Source organism: Melospiza georgiana, chromosome 5, assembly GCF_028018845.1.
Source record: "Melospiza georgiana isolate bMelGeo1 chromosome 5, bMelGeo1.pri, whole genome shotgun sequence".
In the NCBI taxonomy this organism is placed as follows: domain Eukaryota; kingdom Metazoa; phylum Chordata; class Aves; order Passeriformes; family Passerellidae; genus Melospiza; species Melospiza georgiana.
The window spans coordinates 20,118,079-20,132,657 of NC_080434.1; the positions used below are offsets into that span (position 1 = coordinate 20,118,079).

At 43.3% G+C, this 14,579-nt stretch overlaps 1 protein-coding gene across 2 annotated transcripts; it reads left to right on the plus strand.

The window, feature by feature from the left end:
• Positions 1–1,720: 1,720 nt before the first annotated feature.
• Positions 1,721–13,114, plus strand: LOC131083320 (UDP-glucuronosyltransferase 2A2-like). 2 transcript variants are annotated; one of them, XM_058023893.1, is made up of 6 exons: positions 1,721–2,456; positions 8,791–8,939; positions 10,151–10,282; positions 10,687–10,774; positions 11,396–11,615; positions 12,800–13,114. In XM_058023893.1, exons 1-6 carry the CDS (start codon positions 1,721–1,723, stop codon positions 13,074–13,076), a joined length of 1,602 nt encoding a protein of 533 aa, XP_057879876.1. In that variant the 3' UTR covers positions 13,077–13,114. The 2 variants fall into 2 exon arrangements, with proteins under 2 accessions (XP_057879876.1, XP_057879877.1); XM_058023894.1 differs by lacking the exon at positions 1,721–2,456 and adding an exon at positions 6,560–7,283.
• The last annotated feature ends 1,465 nt before the right edge of the window (positions 13,115–14,579 follow it).

Genomic DNA, 14,579 nt, shown 5'->3' on the forward strand with positions numbered 1-14,579 from the left:
GTAGCTGCTGGGAAAATTATAAGTTTCTTATAGGACTTCATAAAATAAGCGATATTAGCCTGAAAAAAATCTTACTCTGGATACAGAGGTCTGTGGAGAGACTGTAGTGAAATTCCTGGCTGTAAGCCCAAATTATGGTTGAAACATGCTGGCATAATAGTCCTGGATTCTGAGGGTTTAGAAAAATCCCTGTTAAATATTGTGGACAATACTTAAAAATCATTGAAATGCATCTTTAGATTCCTATATTTTCAGGTTATTAAACACTTGCCTAGATCTCCAGAATCAAGGGCCACAGAGCCAACACAGGTAACATACCAACTTTTGGAAATTTGCACTGACAACACCAACTTTTGAAAACCTCTGCAAACAAACCACAAGATTCACTCTTTGTTCCTGTTGAGTTTATATACATACCTACTATGTCACAAACAATTTTGTTTGTGACATAGTAACAAACCTGGGACCATAAAGGGAGTAAAAAAAATATTTTTAGCAGTCAGACACCATATTTCTTATCTCTAGCATACAAAGACTTCCAAAGAACTTGGCTCTGTAACAACATTATAGTATATCCTGGCATGGGAAATACCATCTCAACCATTAAATTCCCAGTGCATAACAAAGCAATGAACAAGTACAGAATCCATGCCTTGTTGCCATCATCCCGTATTTTATTACTTCCTCCTTTTGAAAAGTCCAGCTCAGAGGGTAATTTACTTAAGCTCCTTCTGCCTGATAACCAATCCTGCTGAAGCAGCCCAGGCACAGAGGAGGGGAGCAGCAAGGAAAAGCAGCAAACAGGTGTAGCATATTGCACCTTGCAACTCAGAGCACAATGTTTATGTACCTCGGAAGACTCTGCTAGGTAAGAGTTTTTTGCTGCATGGCATTTGTTCCCCAAATTGTGTTGGACTGAGTGTGTCATTGTATGTGTGGGTTTTAGTTGTAATTTTGGCTCCAGGTGGTTAAAGAACTGCTTCCAGGCATGGTGTTTATATTCAAGGGACAACTTTCCAAGTGAGAGCCATCCCAGATGATGTAGGTTTTGCTCTTTAGGGCCCAGAAGAGGACCAAACCCATGTTTAGATATCTGAACTGAGCCCACAACATGACCAGGTTGGTGGTGATGTGTCACAGGCAGTAGCAATGGACTCGCTGTTCATTGTTATATGAGAGCAGTTGGAAGCTATCAGTGACCTATTAGAACAAATTGTCTCTTATTATTGGCATTTTCATCAACCAAAGGAAGGATTTGTTGACTTCTCTCAGCATAAGAAATATCAGCACTTTTAGCATCTCACTGTGAAAAAGGAAGACACTTCCAAGTCAGCCCTTTGGCTTCTTATTCCTTGGCCTGCCTCTGGCATTGCTAGTTCATGGAAAAAATGCAAGGGAATTGTTTGAGTCTCAGGGCTGGCATCCAGGGGACTGGCTTCTTTGACAGCAGGGAGGATTGCTATCATCCTCCTAACAGGAGAATAGAACTCCCTCAATGGGAAGCTAAAAGGGTAGAAGGCAGAAAGGGAAAAATGCATCACCAAACTTTTTTTTTTTTCAGAGCTCAGACAAAACACAGGTTATAAAGGCACTACCTGTGCAACAGCAAAGTCTCTCTTCTGCTAAGAGTGCTAGTAAGGAGCCATCAAACACAACACAGAGGCACAGAACTCTCAACTGGAAGGGAAAATTCCCGGACTATCTAGCCCCTGACTCTGCCATGGCCATGAAAACAACTGGATCAAAGAAATACCTCCAGCTGCTGCTTTTTCAGGTTGCTCTTCTAGGGCCTGTCTTCTGTGGGAAAGTACTGGTTTGGCCAACAGAAGGCAGCCACTGGCTGAACATGAATGTAATGGTACAGGAGCTCATCCGCCGTGGGCACAGCTTTACCATCCTGGTAGCCAACGCTAGCCTCTTCATTGAACCCAGACCCAAGACCACGGAGAAGTTTGAGATCTATAATGTGCCCTACGAGAAAGATTTACCTGAAGCCCTGATTAATGGTATAGTGGACCTGTGGCTCAACCACAGGCCAACCATCTTGACCTTCTGGCGGTTTTACAAGGAGCTGGGAAGACTGTCCATAGGCTGGCAGGAGATGAACAAGATGATGTGCGACGCAGTGCTGAACAACCAAGAGCTGATGGCTCGTCTGCAGGGCTCTGGCTTTGACCTGCTGCTGTCAGATGCCGTGACCCCCTGTGGGGAGCTCCTGGCTCTCAAGCTGGGCATTCCCTTTGTCTACTCGCTACGGTTCTCCCCAGCCTTCACTCTGGAAAGGCACTGTGGCAAGATCCCTGCCCCACCATCCTACACGCCTGCAGCCCTGTCTGAGCTCACTGACCGCATGTCTTTTGGGGAGAGAGTAAAAAACTTTGTGTCTTACCACCTGCAAGACTATGTTTTCCAGAGCTACTGGGGACATTGGGATACCTACTACAGCAAGGTCTTAGGTAAGCCTTCTGACGCTTCACTTCTCGTTATACAGTCTGTCCTTATGATCTGCAGAGCTAGGAACCCACCAGGGTCACAAAGTCAATAGAAAGGTCAGCAAGAGTTTGCCTGTTGTCCCTAAAAAGGAGCTGAACCACAAACAGTCAGGGTGCTGTCCTGCTATGCCATTGCATACAGACAGGATCAGGGCCATTCCAAACGACGCATTTGACTTTTGTCATAATTGTAGCGTGGAGTTTGATATGACTTCCACACCATACAGGGCTCTCAGCAAGGGTGACTGCTTGCACAGAAAGCAGCCAAGAACAGAGACATTTTCCTCATCCAGAGGACCATAACAAGGAGGGGAGAGCTGAATTACAAGCCAGCCTTGTTAGCCTCAGTAGCAATATTCAAGTGCATTGTGGCTTTGTAATAGAGACCTCACTTATGTCACTGGTCATATAAAACCAATTCTCTCTGCACAAAACAAGTTTTATTTAGCACATACCCTCCTACCCACAAAGCAAACTGAAAACAACAAACCTTTCTCTGCAGGCTTTTCTTCTGGACTGTTTTGAGTGATCAGGTAGAAAAACACGTTTATTATTAATCACATGTCATTTCTACTACCTTCCCATTGAGCTCTTCAATAAGACTTCTTGCAAATCTCTCAGCGTTCAATTGCCTGCAAATACCTGCATGATGCAAGACTCCACAAGTACACACCAAGCTAGTGTCATGGATACAGTACATGGGGTATCTCAGTTTGGCTCCTCACAGTCCAGCTGTGACCTTCCATGACCCACATTTTTGTCCCAGAAAGGGTGTCTAGGCAGCATGAAAACCATACCAAAAGCCTTGGATGATGACACTAGGAAACCATTGTGTAACAGCACCGGGCAGAAACCCTGTAATGATGATTCTGTTGCACAGAAAAGAGAACTTAGAGTATTTCTTAACTGCACATCAGGAGGGACCATATAAATCAAATTGATGGATTTTCTGGATCAATTTATATTGCATAATTGTCTCTTAATGGCAGGCAGGAAGCCTGCACTATCCCCTCCTGGTCTCCCACAGTGCTCTGTAAGAGGCAAGTTCACATGAGGATGGTCTTACTCTGTTACTGGTGTAACTTGCTGTGTAGTTTCATGCATTTGAGATGCAACTCTTGGGCTGCAGTCCCGGATCAACAACTTAAGTATGCTCTAAAGGAATGCTTAGTGGCTTTATAAACGCAAAAGGTTGCCCACACAGTCAGTGAACATCTTTGCTGCCTACCCAGTTGTGTTTCAAAGAGCCAGAAGAATGAAAAAGTTACCTCTTCTACCAAACAAGTAACACAGAACCTGTAGTTAGATGGGCAGGAGGGACAGGATTACCATCAGGATACAATCCTTGCTGGACTGAGCCCCCCAGGGCTGATGGCTTTCTCCACTGCTCCAGAGGAATCACATCTTCCAGCTTCAGCAAGCTGCTTACCACCAGAGGGTGCCAGCTGGTGCCAGTCACCTTTTTTGTGCCCTAGGTAAACATGATATTAAACGTGCCATTATCCAGTACAGGATTTCACATCGCCTACCTTTGGCTCCCTGCCCTTGGGATCAAGGCAGTGTCAACTCCCAGCCCAGTTCAGGAGTGTCACTGCTCCCGGTGAAGGAATCTCACAGAGGCATTGCCACACAGGGCAGGCTATGGCAGGGAAGGAGGTGGCCGTGCTCCTGGTGCTGCTGGCCGTGCTGGGCTGGGGGTCTGGGGGGAAGGTGCTGGTCTGGCCAGCTGACAACAGCCACTGGCTGAACATGGAGAACATACTACAGGAGCTTGTGGCCCGGGGCCACGAGGTGACCGTGCTGCTGCCTTCGTGCTTCCTCATCGTCAATCCCACCAAGCCCTCACCCTTCCAGTTTGAGGTGATTGAGGTGCCAATCACCAAAAAGGAGATGACTGACTTAATGGATAAAATGTTTTATTTTTTTTTTTATGAGGAGAAAGAGCTACCTATCTGGAAAGGTACTTACAAGATAGTTCAAATGATGTTGCAGATGAAGAACATAAACAAAATCATTTGTGATGGAGTTGTGAAGAATGAGGCTCTGATGGAAAGACTGAGGGCATCTGCCTTCGACCTCCTTTTGGCAGACCCACTGTTTCCCAGTGGGGAGCTGGTTGCTGAGAAGCTGGGTATCCCCTTTGTGTATACGTTCCGGTTCTCCATGGGCAACACGGTGGAGCGGCTCTGTGGAATGCTCCCAGCACCTCCTTCCTATGTACCAACCACCCTAACCAGCCTAACAGATAGGATGACCTTCTGGCAAAGGCTAAAAAACATCCTCGGCTATGCTCTGCAAGATTTCATGTTTCATTACGTTCTCTGGGCAAACTGGGATCAATACTACAGTGAAGTTTTAGGTAAGGCTGGTCTCTTTCCAGAAATTACATCTGCTGTGCATACAAGAGTAAATTTCCAGAGATGAGAGGTTAAGGCACAAATCAGGAGCAAGACAGCCCCAAATTCACTCTCCTTTCAAAATTCCTGCATCAAGTCAAGCAATCCAGGCAAGTACAAACATTGCCTGTTAATCCTGACCTGCTACAGAGGTAGAGCTAAGTCTGTACAAGTACTTTGTACACTGTAAAACAGTGCTAAAGCACTTGAAACAGGGCTCACTAGTCATATTCATAGATAAATCATGACATAAACTAAGAACAGTAAAATACTATATACCCAACAAACACCAGTTCTTTTTTTCCCATAGCACACTTCTTGCTACCTTGTCTCAAAATTAGAGGCAATATCCTCATCTGGACCTTTAAAAATCCAGGAGATTAGATGAGCCCAAATTCACAATGATAAAAAGCCATCTGCAGAGACATGGTTCTTTGCTTTTCTGAAAGTGTCTGAAAAACGATTATAGTTATATTTATTTGTAAGTGGTTTTTAATTTTTAAAAAAATAATAGTTGTACAATTGTTTTTCCATTTTTGCTCTAGGTGATGCTTAAAAAGAAACAGGCCAAACATATACATTGCTAGTGGGGAGATAAAATGGGTATTTCAATATGAGACTTTAAAGTGGTTTTATTTATATTTCACTAGTAAGGTGTAATTCTGAGTAACAATTTAACTGAGAGAGCTAAGTTTCTTAAGAGTATCCAGTGGTACCTTTTTGTTTCTTATCATATTATGATGACAGAGACTAGAAAATCTTGTGCTGGCTGAAGCACAGTCTGTTGTGTAAGCCTCAGAGCTGTTTGGATCTTGTGGTGTCTTTTTTTATTGGGAACTGCAAGGTTTAGCATTTAAGGCTCCAAGTGCAATACCCGTTTGGTTAGCTTGCATGGGCTGCATGATGGATTTGTGCTGAAAAGTTTTGATAACACAGGGATGTTTTAATTAGGGCTGAGCAGTGCTTACAGAGTGTCAAGGCCTTTTCTGCCTCTCAGCCCACCCCATCAGAGAGGGGGCTGGAGATAGACAAGAAGTTGGGAGGGTACACAGCTGGGACAGCTGACCCCAACTCACCCCAGCCCATAATGCTTTTGTGCTCAGCAAAATAAAAGATATGGGGAAGAAATTTGTCAGGGCTGATGTTTCTCAGGGACTCACTGGTCACTGGCTGGTATGAGCAACTGTTCTTTTTGCATCACTTGGTTTTCTTGCTCTATTTCTTTTTTCCTTTCTCCTTTTTTTTTTTTTTAAGTTGTCTCATTCTCAATCCATGAGTTTTTTAACTTTTGCCCTTCCTTTTCTCTTCCTACTGTGGGAGATTCAGAGGCTCTGTGGTGCCTAGCTGCCTATCAAGATTAAACCACAACACAAGGAAAAGGCTTCTAGTCTTCACATGCTGCAAAATGCACTTTGTGGTGAGCAGATAGGAGCTGCTGTAATTTTGAGATCAGCTGTGGCTCTGCAGAACACTCCAGAATGGGTTTTACCGCTTGCCCAGCCCTCCCATGAATGTTGTTTTGTGTTATGATGTTTGCCAATCTTGTCACGTTTGCCAGCCTAGTCACCAAACAAATGCCACTTGTAATTGGCTGGCTCTAAAATATTTGCACAGTGAAGCCGTGAACTGCTTCCAGTTCAGTCAGAGCAGAGTCGTACATGGAATGCTGAAATGTTGGGGCCAAAGTTCCCCTGGCTGCTCTGGGCCTACACATGCTGCTGCAGCACTGTTTTTTGTGGGAGGGTGGTGGTCTGGCCCACTGATGCCAGCCACTGGATCAATGTGAAAGTGCTTCTGCAAGAGCTCGTTCTCCGGGGTCATGAAGTGACTGTGCTGGTGCCTTCATGCAATCTGCTCATCAACTACCAGGACACCTCCTCCCCTTTCACTTTTGAGGTCCTGCAAGTCCCCTTTAGCCAGGAGACCCTTGATGCCTCCATGGAAGACTTTCTCAATTTCTGGATGAATGAAGCCTTTAATCTCTTCCCCTGGGAGATCATGTGGAAGATGAAAGAGCAATTGGAGGTCTTTACCAATATGTCAAAGCAGACCTGTGACACTTTGGTGACGAACTCTCACCTGATAGCAAAGCTGCAGCAGGCCAAGTTTGATGTTCTGATCGCTGACCCCCTGTCTGTAGGTGGGGAGCTGGTAGCAGAAATGCTAGAGATCCCTTTTGTCTACAGCTTCCGCTTCTCAGAGGGGAATGTGGTAGAGCGGCTGTGCGGTGGGCTCCCGTCCCCACCTTCCTATGTGCCTGCCAGCACAATGGGGCTGACACACCACATGTCCTTTGTGGAAAGACTACAGAACTTCCTCTTTTATATTTTCACGGATTTATTTTTCCTGAAGTTTTGGCGAGATGAATGGGATGGGTACTACAGTAATGTCTTAGGTAAGGCAGCTGTTGAGTGGTTTCTTTTCTTGCATAGGTTGTGCCTTTTGAATGCTTTGGGACCATCGTGCTGTTGTCTCAAAATACTCTTTCTCAAAGGCAAGCAGAGGTGGCAATCCTGAAGTATCTTGCAATTCTGCATAGTGCAGGCTGCTGAGTGTGAGTTCAGATTATCAACAATAAATGCTGTCACCTTTCCCTTTCATCCACCATTCAGAGTTTGAAACAGTCTCCTTAAACTACAACATACCCGAAAATTTTACTCCAACATAGTACAACTCAGGCTTGATTCAACATTTAACAAAGAGTTCGTTTTAGTACAATGGACTTTGAATATTTTCCAGGGTATCTAAGTTTAGGCAGATAACAAGTGAACAGCAAACACAAGGGCATTTCTTCTGTTTCTGTCCAATCTTTTCCTGCATTTGCAAAGAACACCTTTGTGCTCTGAAAACTAGTCCCTCTTCGCTGGATTTAATTTTTTAATCCAACATAAAGATTTAATTACACCTTTATATCACTCTACTTGTAATGTGAACTTAATTTTCACTTCAGCAACTTTATAACTGATTAATTGCTCTCTAATTTAAATATAAATAAAAAATTACTGGTGTAAATTATTATACTTATCAGCTAGTGTAAGAAGATGCCCTATGGATAATTTTTACCTTGCTGCTTATTTAGCTTGATTCCTGCTTGCATTAGGCTGGCTTTGGAAAACTGTTTCTCAATACTTCAAACCCTTTTATGCCCCAGTTTAACTTTGTGGAGAAAATACTGCAAAGAAAACTTGCAACATCTACCTAAGAATATATATTTTTCCAAATGGTAAACTATAAAGCATCAGATTACCAACAGATTTTTTTTTCGGATGGATTTCTAGAAATATTGGATATTGCGTAAAATTATATTAAAAGTATCTATGAAGTTGGCCAATTTTTCCCAATATGTGTCAGAAGCAGCTGACCCAGTCTTCAAGAATACTAGAGATGTCTGTACCAGTGTTTTATTGTTATCTGAGCAGCTGCTAAATGAGTCACCATTTGAAAAATGCTACAGAACTTTGTTTAAAAACTTTCCTCCTCCCTGACAGGTGATCATCACTCTGATTCACTCATGTTTTATTTGGAACTAAATTTTCTGTGATTGTTCTCTTTCCCAAGTGTGCTCTGTTTTTACTACAAGCACAGGTAATATTCAGCACTACAAGAATTGCACTTCTATATCAGATACTAAAAGCTTCTCGCTTGTACTTCTCTATAGTAATCACGAAGGTTCAAAATCCTTTTAAGGATTGTACCTTGTGCTCCTGGCCACCTGCTAAAGCTGAACACAGGTCAGGGCAAGGAATAGATCCAGATTTGTTGATGTTTTCATTTTATGCATGGTTTGATAAACTATGCTGATTGGGAGTGCCAAAAGACAAAGGTAAGGCTCCTGTTTCACAATCCAGAGCAAACAAGGTTGCTTCGGTGCATGTTGTAAACCTCTTGTACCTTGACCACAGGAAGGCCCACAACCCTGTGTGAGACGATGGGGAAAGCAGAAATTTGGTTAATCAGAACATACTGGGATTTTGAATTTCCACGCCCTTTCTTGCCCAACTTTGAGTTTGTTGGAGGACTTCATTGCCAGCCTGCAAAACCATTACCAAAGGTATCCCGACCTCATTTTTCTGTTGGCTCGTTTGTTACAATGGCTGTTTCTCTCCCTGATAACCACGCAAGCCCTGTCTTGCGAAAGCTCATTGTTATTTAGCATCTGTCCATCCTTGTCCAAACTGAGGGCTGGTTTACAGCCTGCTGTCTCAAAAGAGGATGTCAGCCCAGGGTAATAGAGTGTCTGCTTTAGGAGAAAACAGATACTACCTCAGGGTATTTAAATGTAATATTTAATTCTAAGACACAGACTTGCAGCCCATGATAACATTGAAATACCTGATGCCAGAAGGCACTGTGACAAGACAAATTCTTTAGGTAAAATGGGGTCAAAACTTGCAGAAATAGATGAGTGATAAACACTTTCTCTATTGTACCTTAGTTGAGACAGCTAAAAGGGAGTAATGCACTGAGTATCTCCAGCTTATGCTCTCTTGAATTGAAGTATTCCGGTGGAATTTGAAACTCCCAAATACTGAAGATGACAACATAACTCCAGTGTAGATTATCTTTCCTGTAGGAGCCTTGGAAGATATAGGTCATCTTCAGTGCAAGTTTTCTACTAAAAGAAACCTTCTAACTCTCTTCCCACTCCCCTGTAGCATGGGTTGAGCTTGGGGAAAATGGATAACCATTCTCTTTTGCATGTTACTGCTCCAGTTCACATGACACTAACTAATAAAAGGAACAGGAAAACCTATTGCTCTGATTTGTAGATGACGTTTTGAGCAATGTGGTACATTGTAAGAAATGAGAACTGTCTGACTAGCGAAGTGACAGCACCAACTTGGTGAATCTGTGATCAGAATGCTGAAACACCCTCTCAGGTTTCAGCAGAGCTATGTAATACAAAGTACTTGTTCCAGTAAAATCCAGAACCATGATCATGCTAAGGAGAGTGTCATAGAGTATGTATGGCCTGCTCATGATAATGCCAGGATTCATTCCTGCTGCCTGAAAGGAATCCCAAAACTTGCTTTCAAAAAGACAAAGCACCTGTCACCTGTCTTAACTTGTCCTGCTCCTCGTTTGGGAGAAACCGACTGTTTTCCACAGGCCCAGGTCAGTCTTTGTCAAGCCCTTCTGTCAGGAGGCGTTCACACCACCATCATTTCCTGAATAAGCTGAAAAGGTTATGCTCTCTATTCACACAAATCTGTGAAATCTGCATTGTGTAATTACCCCTGGTATGTTTTCTGCCTCTCCTAGGAAATGGAAGAATTTGTTCAGAGCTCAGGGGAACACGGTGTCATCGTATTCACTCTTGGGTCAATGGTCCACAGCCTAAGTGATGAAAAAAGTAATGTGATTGCCAAAGCCCTCAGCCAGCTTCCACAGAAGGTGAATTTCTTTTCAAGCCTCAAACAAGTTGCCTTGTTTTTTTCACTCCCTTGTATGTTTGGAGTGGCCTGTTGTTTACCTGGATCCCTGCTGGATGTGATACAGCCAGGAAGCTGGGTTCTCTCAGAAAGACACACAGCTGAGTTACTTCATGGGGAGTTGTGGTGTTTCACCTCCTCTGACCCAAATGACATGGAGGTGCATCTACACGCCAAAATACAAAAATAACTCCATGCATTTTTTATAATTAGCATAATAACCACTCAAAGAGTTCAACTGCAGCCAAAGCTATCTAAATTATTGGAAAAGGTATATGGGTTTGAGATAAAGCTCTAAATTACATGTAATAATACAGAAAGGCACGTCACATGCACTGTGCTTATCTTATTCTTCCATTGTTCAAGGTCCTATGGCGTTACAAAGGGAAAAAACCAGAAACTCTGGGCTCCAACACCAAGATTTTTGACTGGATACCACAAAACGACCTGCTTGGTAAGACTGTTTCTATGTGGGATGGATTGCACACTTGGAAAAACTGTTTCCTTTTTTCTTTCCACTAGAATTGTTAAATCTAGCCAGAACCATGTAATGAAACCAAGTGGATACACTTACTTTCACAGCTTAAGCTGCAGAGCTTTGCTCTTGGGAGCCTTTGTCTCCTAAAAGGCTCTGACTTTGGTGAGCTTGGGGGCAGTTGTCTGAAGGGCTCATAAGCACCCGTAGGCAGGAGTAAAGACCAAAGCAGAGATGTACTCTGGAGTTGGATTTGACCTCTGCAGTTCATCTCCAGGACTCATTCTTCAAAATGCTTGACCTAAGCAAGGCTGAAGCACGGGTCTGTCCTGACCCTGATACCGTGTGAAAACTACAACTGCACAATAGCAAAGGGCTGAAGTAACTGTGGGGTAGTCTGCATGGATGTGCTGATTCACATGTTGTGTTAAAATAATTATGACTTTGTGAAAGCTAAGCATGCAAGCTCTGCTGCTGATCCAGAGGTCAGGGCTGTTCCCTTCTCTAGCAGGGCATTGTCCCCTCTATGCTGTGTTCACACCCCAGTGAATGCACCCTGCCACAGCTGCTGTAACACACCCCTCTCCTTCTTTGTTCCAGGCCATCCTTTGACAAAGGCCTTTATTACACATGGTGGGACCAATGGGCTCTATGAAGCCATCTACCATGGGATCCCAATGGTTGGGATTCCCATGTTTGCTGACCAGCATGACAACCTTGCTCACATGGTAGCAAAAGGAGCTGCAGTTCAGGTGGATTTCAACACAATGAAGACACAGGATCTGGTTGATGCACTGAAGACAGTAATTTACAATTCCACGTGAGTTTTGCTTTTGTCTTACAGTACTCTTGCCTTAAGTAGATGTCATTAAAATCCTGGGCTGCTCATGTGAAAAATTCTGCTGGCTCTTCTGGGAATGGAAAATGAAGAGTAGCTGAAGTTTGGATTTCAGATGAAGGCCATCTTTCCTGTCTGAGAATCAGCATTTCTCAAAAAGGAGAGATAAGTAATTGGCTTTTCCTTATACCGCATTTTATGACTGCTTTGAGAAAAACAGGTCTTGGAAACTTCAGAGGAGCTTTTGAGAGCTCTCTACTAGTGTAAATCCTCTGGAGGACATAATTCTAGTTTTATTAGATCTTAGCTGCCTGTAGTCATAACAGTTTTTTCTCCTACCCCTGACTTAGCAGTATTCTTAGGTACCTATCAGTCAGGACTCAGAGGAGAAGGAAGCCCAGCAGCTGGGATCGCTTGCTAAGGATAAGACCACAGACAAAGGGATTGGAAAAATGCAAAGTCCTCAATCTTTAGCAGCAACTCCCATCCAGTGTGAAGGACAGGTGTTCCTTCAAGTAAGAACCTGCAAATTCCTGAATGAAATGGGCCAGCACTGATGAGGTATCTAGTATCTGAGGGAGTCAGCCATGGTGGAGGTGATCTGTAACAACCTGGATGGCAGCTGGTACATGAGCCTGACACCATAGGGTCTGGAATCCCCTCAGGTCAGTTGGGATCAGCTTTCCTTGCTGCGCCCCTCCCAGCCTCCTCACTGTGGGGTGGTGTGAGAGACAGAAAAGGCCTTGACTCAGTATAAGCACAGCAGTAAGGAAAACATCCCTATTGTATCAACACTGCTTCCAACACAAATCCAAAAAATAGCCCACACCAGCTACTATGAAGAATGTTAACTATCCCAGCCTAAATTAGCACACTCTATTATACTGGAACAGAAATGCTGTAAATGTTTCAATTTTTTGTTAAGGAGTCTCTGGAATAATTTTGAATAACTATTTTGTAAAATACTGGCTTTCTCTATTACTATTTTTAACCCAATTTTATGCATTGAGGAATAAACTGGACCAGCTTCAAATATATTTAAATAAGACTGATGAAAGTAAAAGCAGGACTGTCTACCTTCCTCAAGAGGACTGCCAGGTGCCAAATGGTTTATTTCAGAAATAAGTGAAAAATCTCTTTGGTTTCTGCTTGTTTTTTTTCTCCAGCTATAAGGAAAATGCTCTAAAGTTATCCAAGATACAGCATGACCAGCCTGTTAAGCCTCTGGACAGAGCTGTCTTCTGGATTGAATTTGTGATGCGTCACAAAGGAGCAAAGCACTTGAGACCAGCTGCTCACCATCTCACCTGGTACCAGTACCACTCTCTGGATGTTCTGGCATTCTTGTTCACCTGTATAGCCACTATTGTCTTCATTCTTTTCAAGTGCTGCCTATGTTGCTGTAGAAGATGTGGCAGGATTGCAAAGAGGAAGACAGAATAGACACCTTGTTTCCATCAGCAGTTTTCTTCTCCTAGGCTGACTCAGCAAGGCATTTATGCACATTGGCTGGTGAACAAGTTTATTGGGATGTGCTTTAAGCTGGGCTTATCACGAATGCACCACAACAAAGCTGCTGTGGGGCAGAGCTGCTTGCTTAGACAGCAAATTCCTTCTTGTCTAAATAAAACTAAATTATAGTTGCTTTATCCCTTGAGACCATGTTAGCTGATCACACATGGTCCTTGCCATGGTAATTATTGCTCTGTATTTTCAAATATCTCAAATATTTTGGTATATTTCATAAATTCAGCCTTGCCCTATGGGTCTGCAACTAGGTTCCTTATCCTAACTCTGTCCTCTCCTCTAGTGTTATGCAGGCTTCATCACTAAATCACAACCAAAATGACTCCTCTCTTGCTAGGAACTCTCCAGACTGGACAGTGAATCCAAGATCAGGGGCTCCTAAAAAGTGCCCACCTGAAGGGCCACAATCATGAAAATTGGGAGCTGCAAGTGGCAAATGCACTGACTACTTGGGGGCTGAGTGGAGATTAGAATCCTGAGACCACCATAAACATTACTTTCCTGGGAACCATTTCTCTTTTCCATTCAGTCAGGAATTCTTACTTCACAGGCCATCATTCTAACTGCAACACTGCAGGGGCATGAAAACCACCTCTGTCAGGAACTTGCCCACCTTAACCCCAAAGGCGTCTGAGCTATGCTAATTGATAAATGCAGGAAAACCTCCAGAGAGGGAACTTGCAAAGAAGTAACATTCCATGTGGAAACAGTGCAATAGCCACTTGCCTTGCCTGAAGAGCTGGAGAGAAAATAGTGCTGCACTTGGGTCACACAGGAGTGGTAGTAAGCATAGTACCTCTTCAGGTGTTAAAGATACCTTTAAAATGCTGCTAGTTCGGGCCTCATGTTCCAGGTAAGGTTATTTCACTGCTGTGCCTGCTTACTCAAGAAAAATCCCGCTCAGATTTTAACTGACATTTTAAAATACTCTGGAATTGTTTTCAAACAGAACATGATTATTTGTTTACATAATAAAATTCCTTATGCCACATCAAGTTTTTTTTATTAGCATTGTCATGTTTCAACATCTGCTTAAACTTCTTCATACTACAACACTTACAAAAGCTCAACTGTTTCCAAACTATACAGGGGTTACAAGAAGAAAACTGCATATCATGGCAATTTCTGGTATACTCCTGTTGTCATGATGGGATCATAACAAGGAATATGCACAGTGAATAGAAAGGGGAACTGCATGACACTAAGGCCCCAAATCAGAAAGGGGTTGCTGTAACTATTCAGAGAGGTGGGTGGGTCCCTAGGCACAGCTCCATCAGGCTGGATCACTATGAGCTTCTGTCACACAGTTGCTGAGATGTTGGTTTGGATGCCAGAAGGCCAGCAAGCCTCCCAGCATGCTGCACAGGTATTGGTCAGACAGGGCTAACAAAGGACACCGGAAACAGGATAGATGGGAAA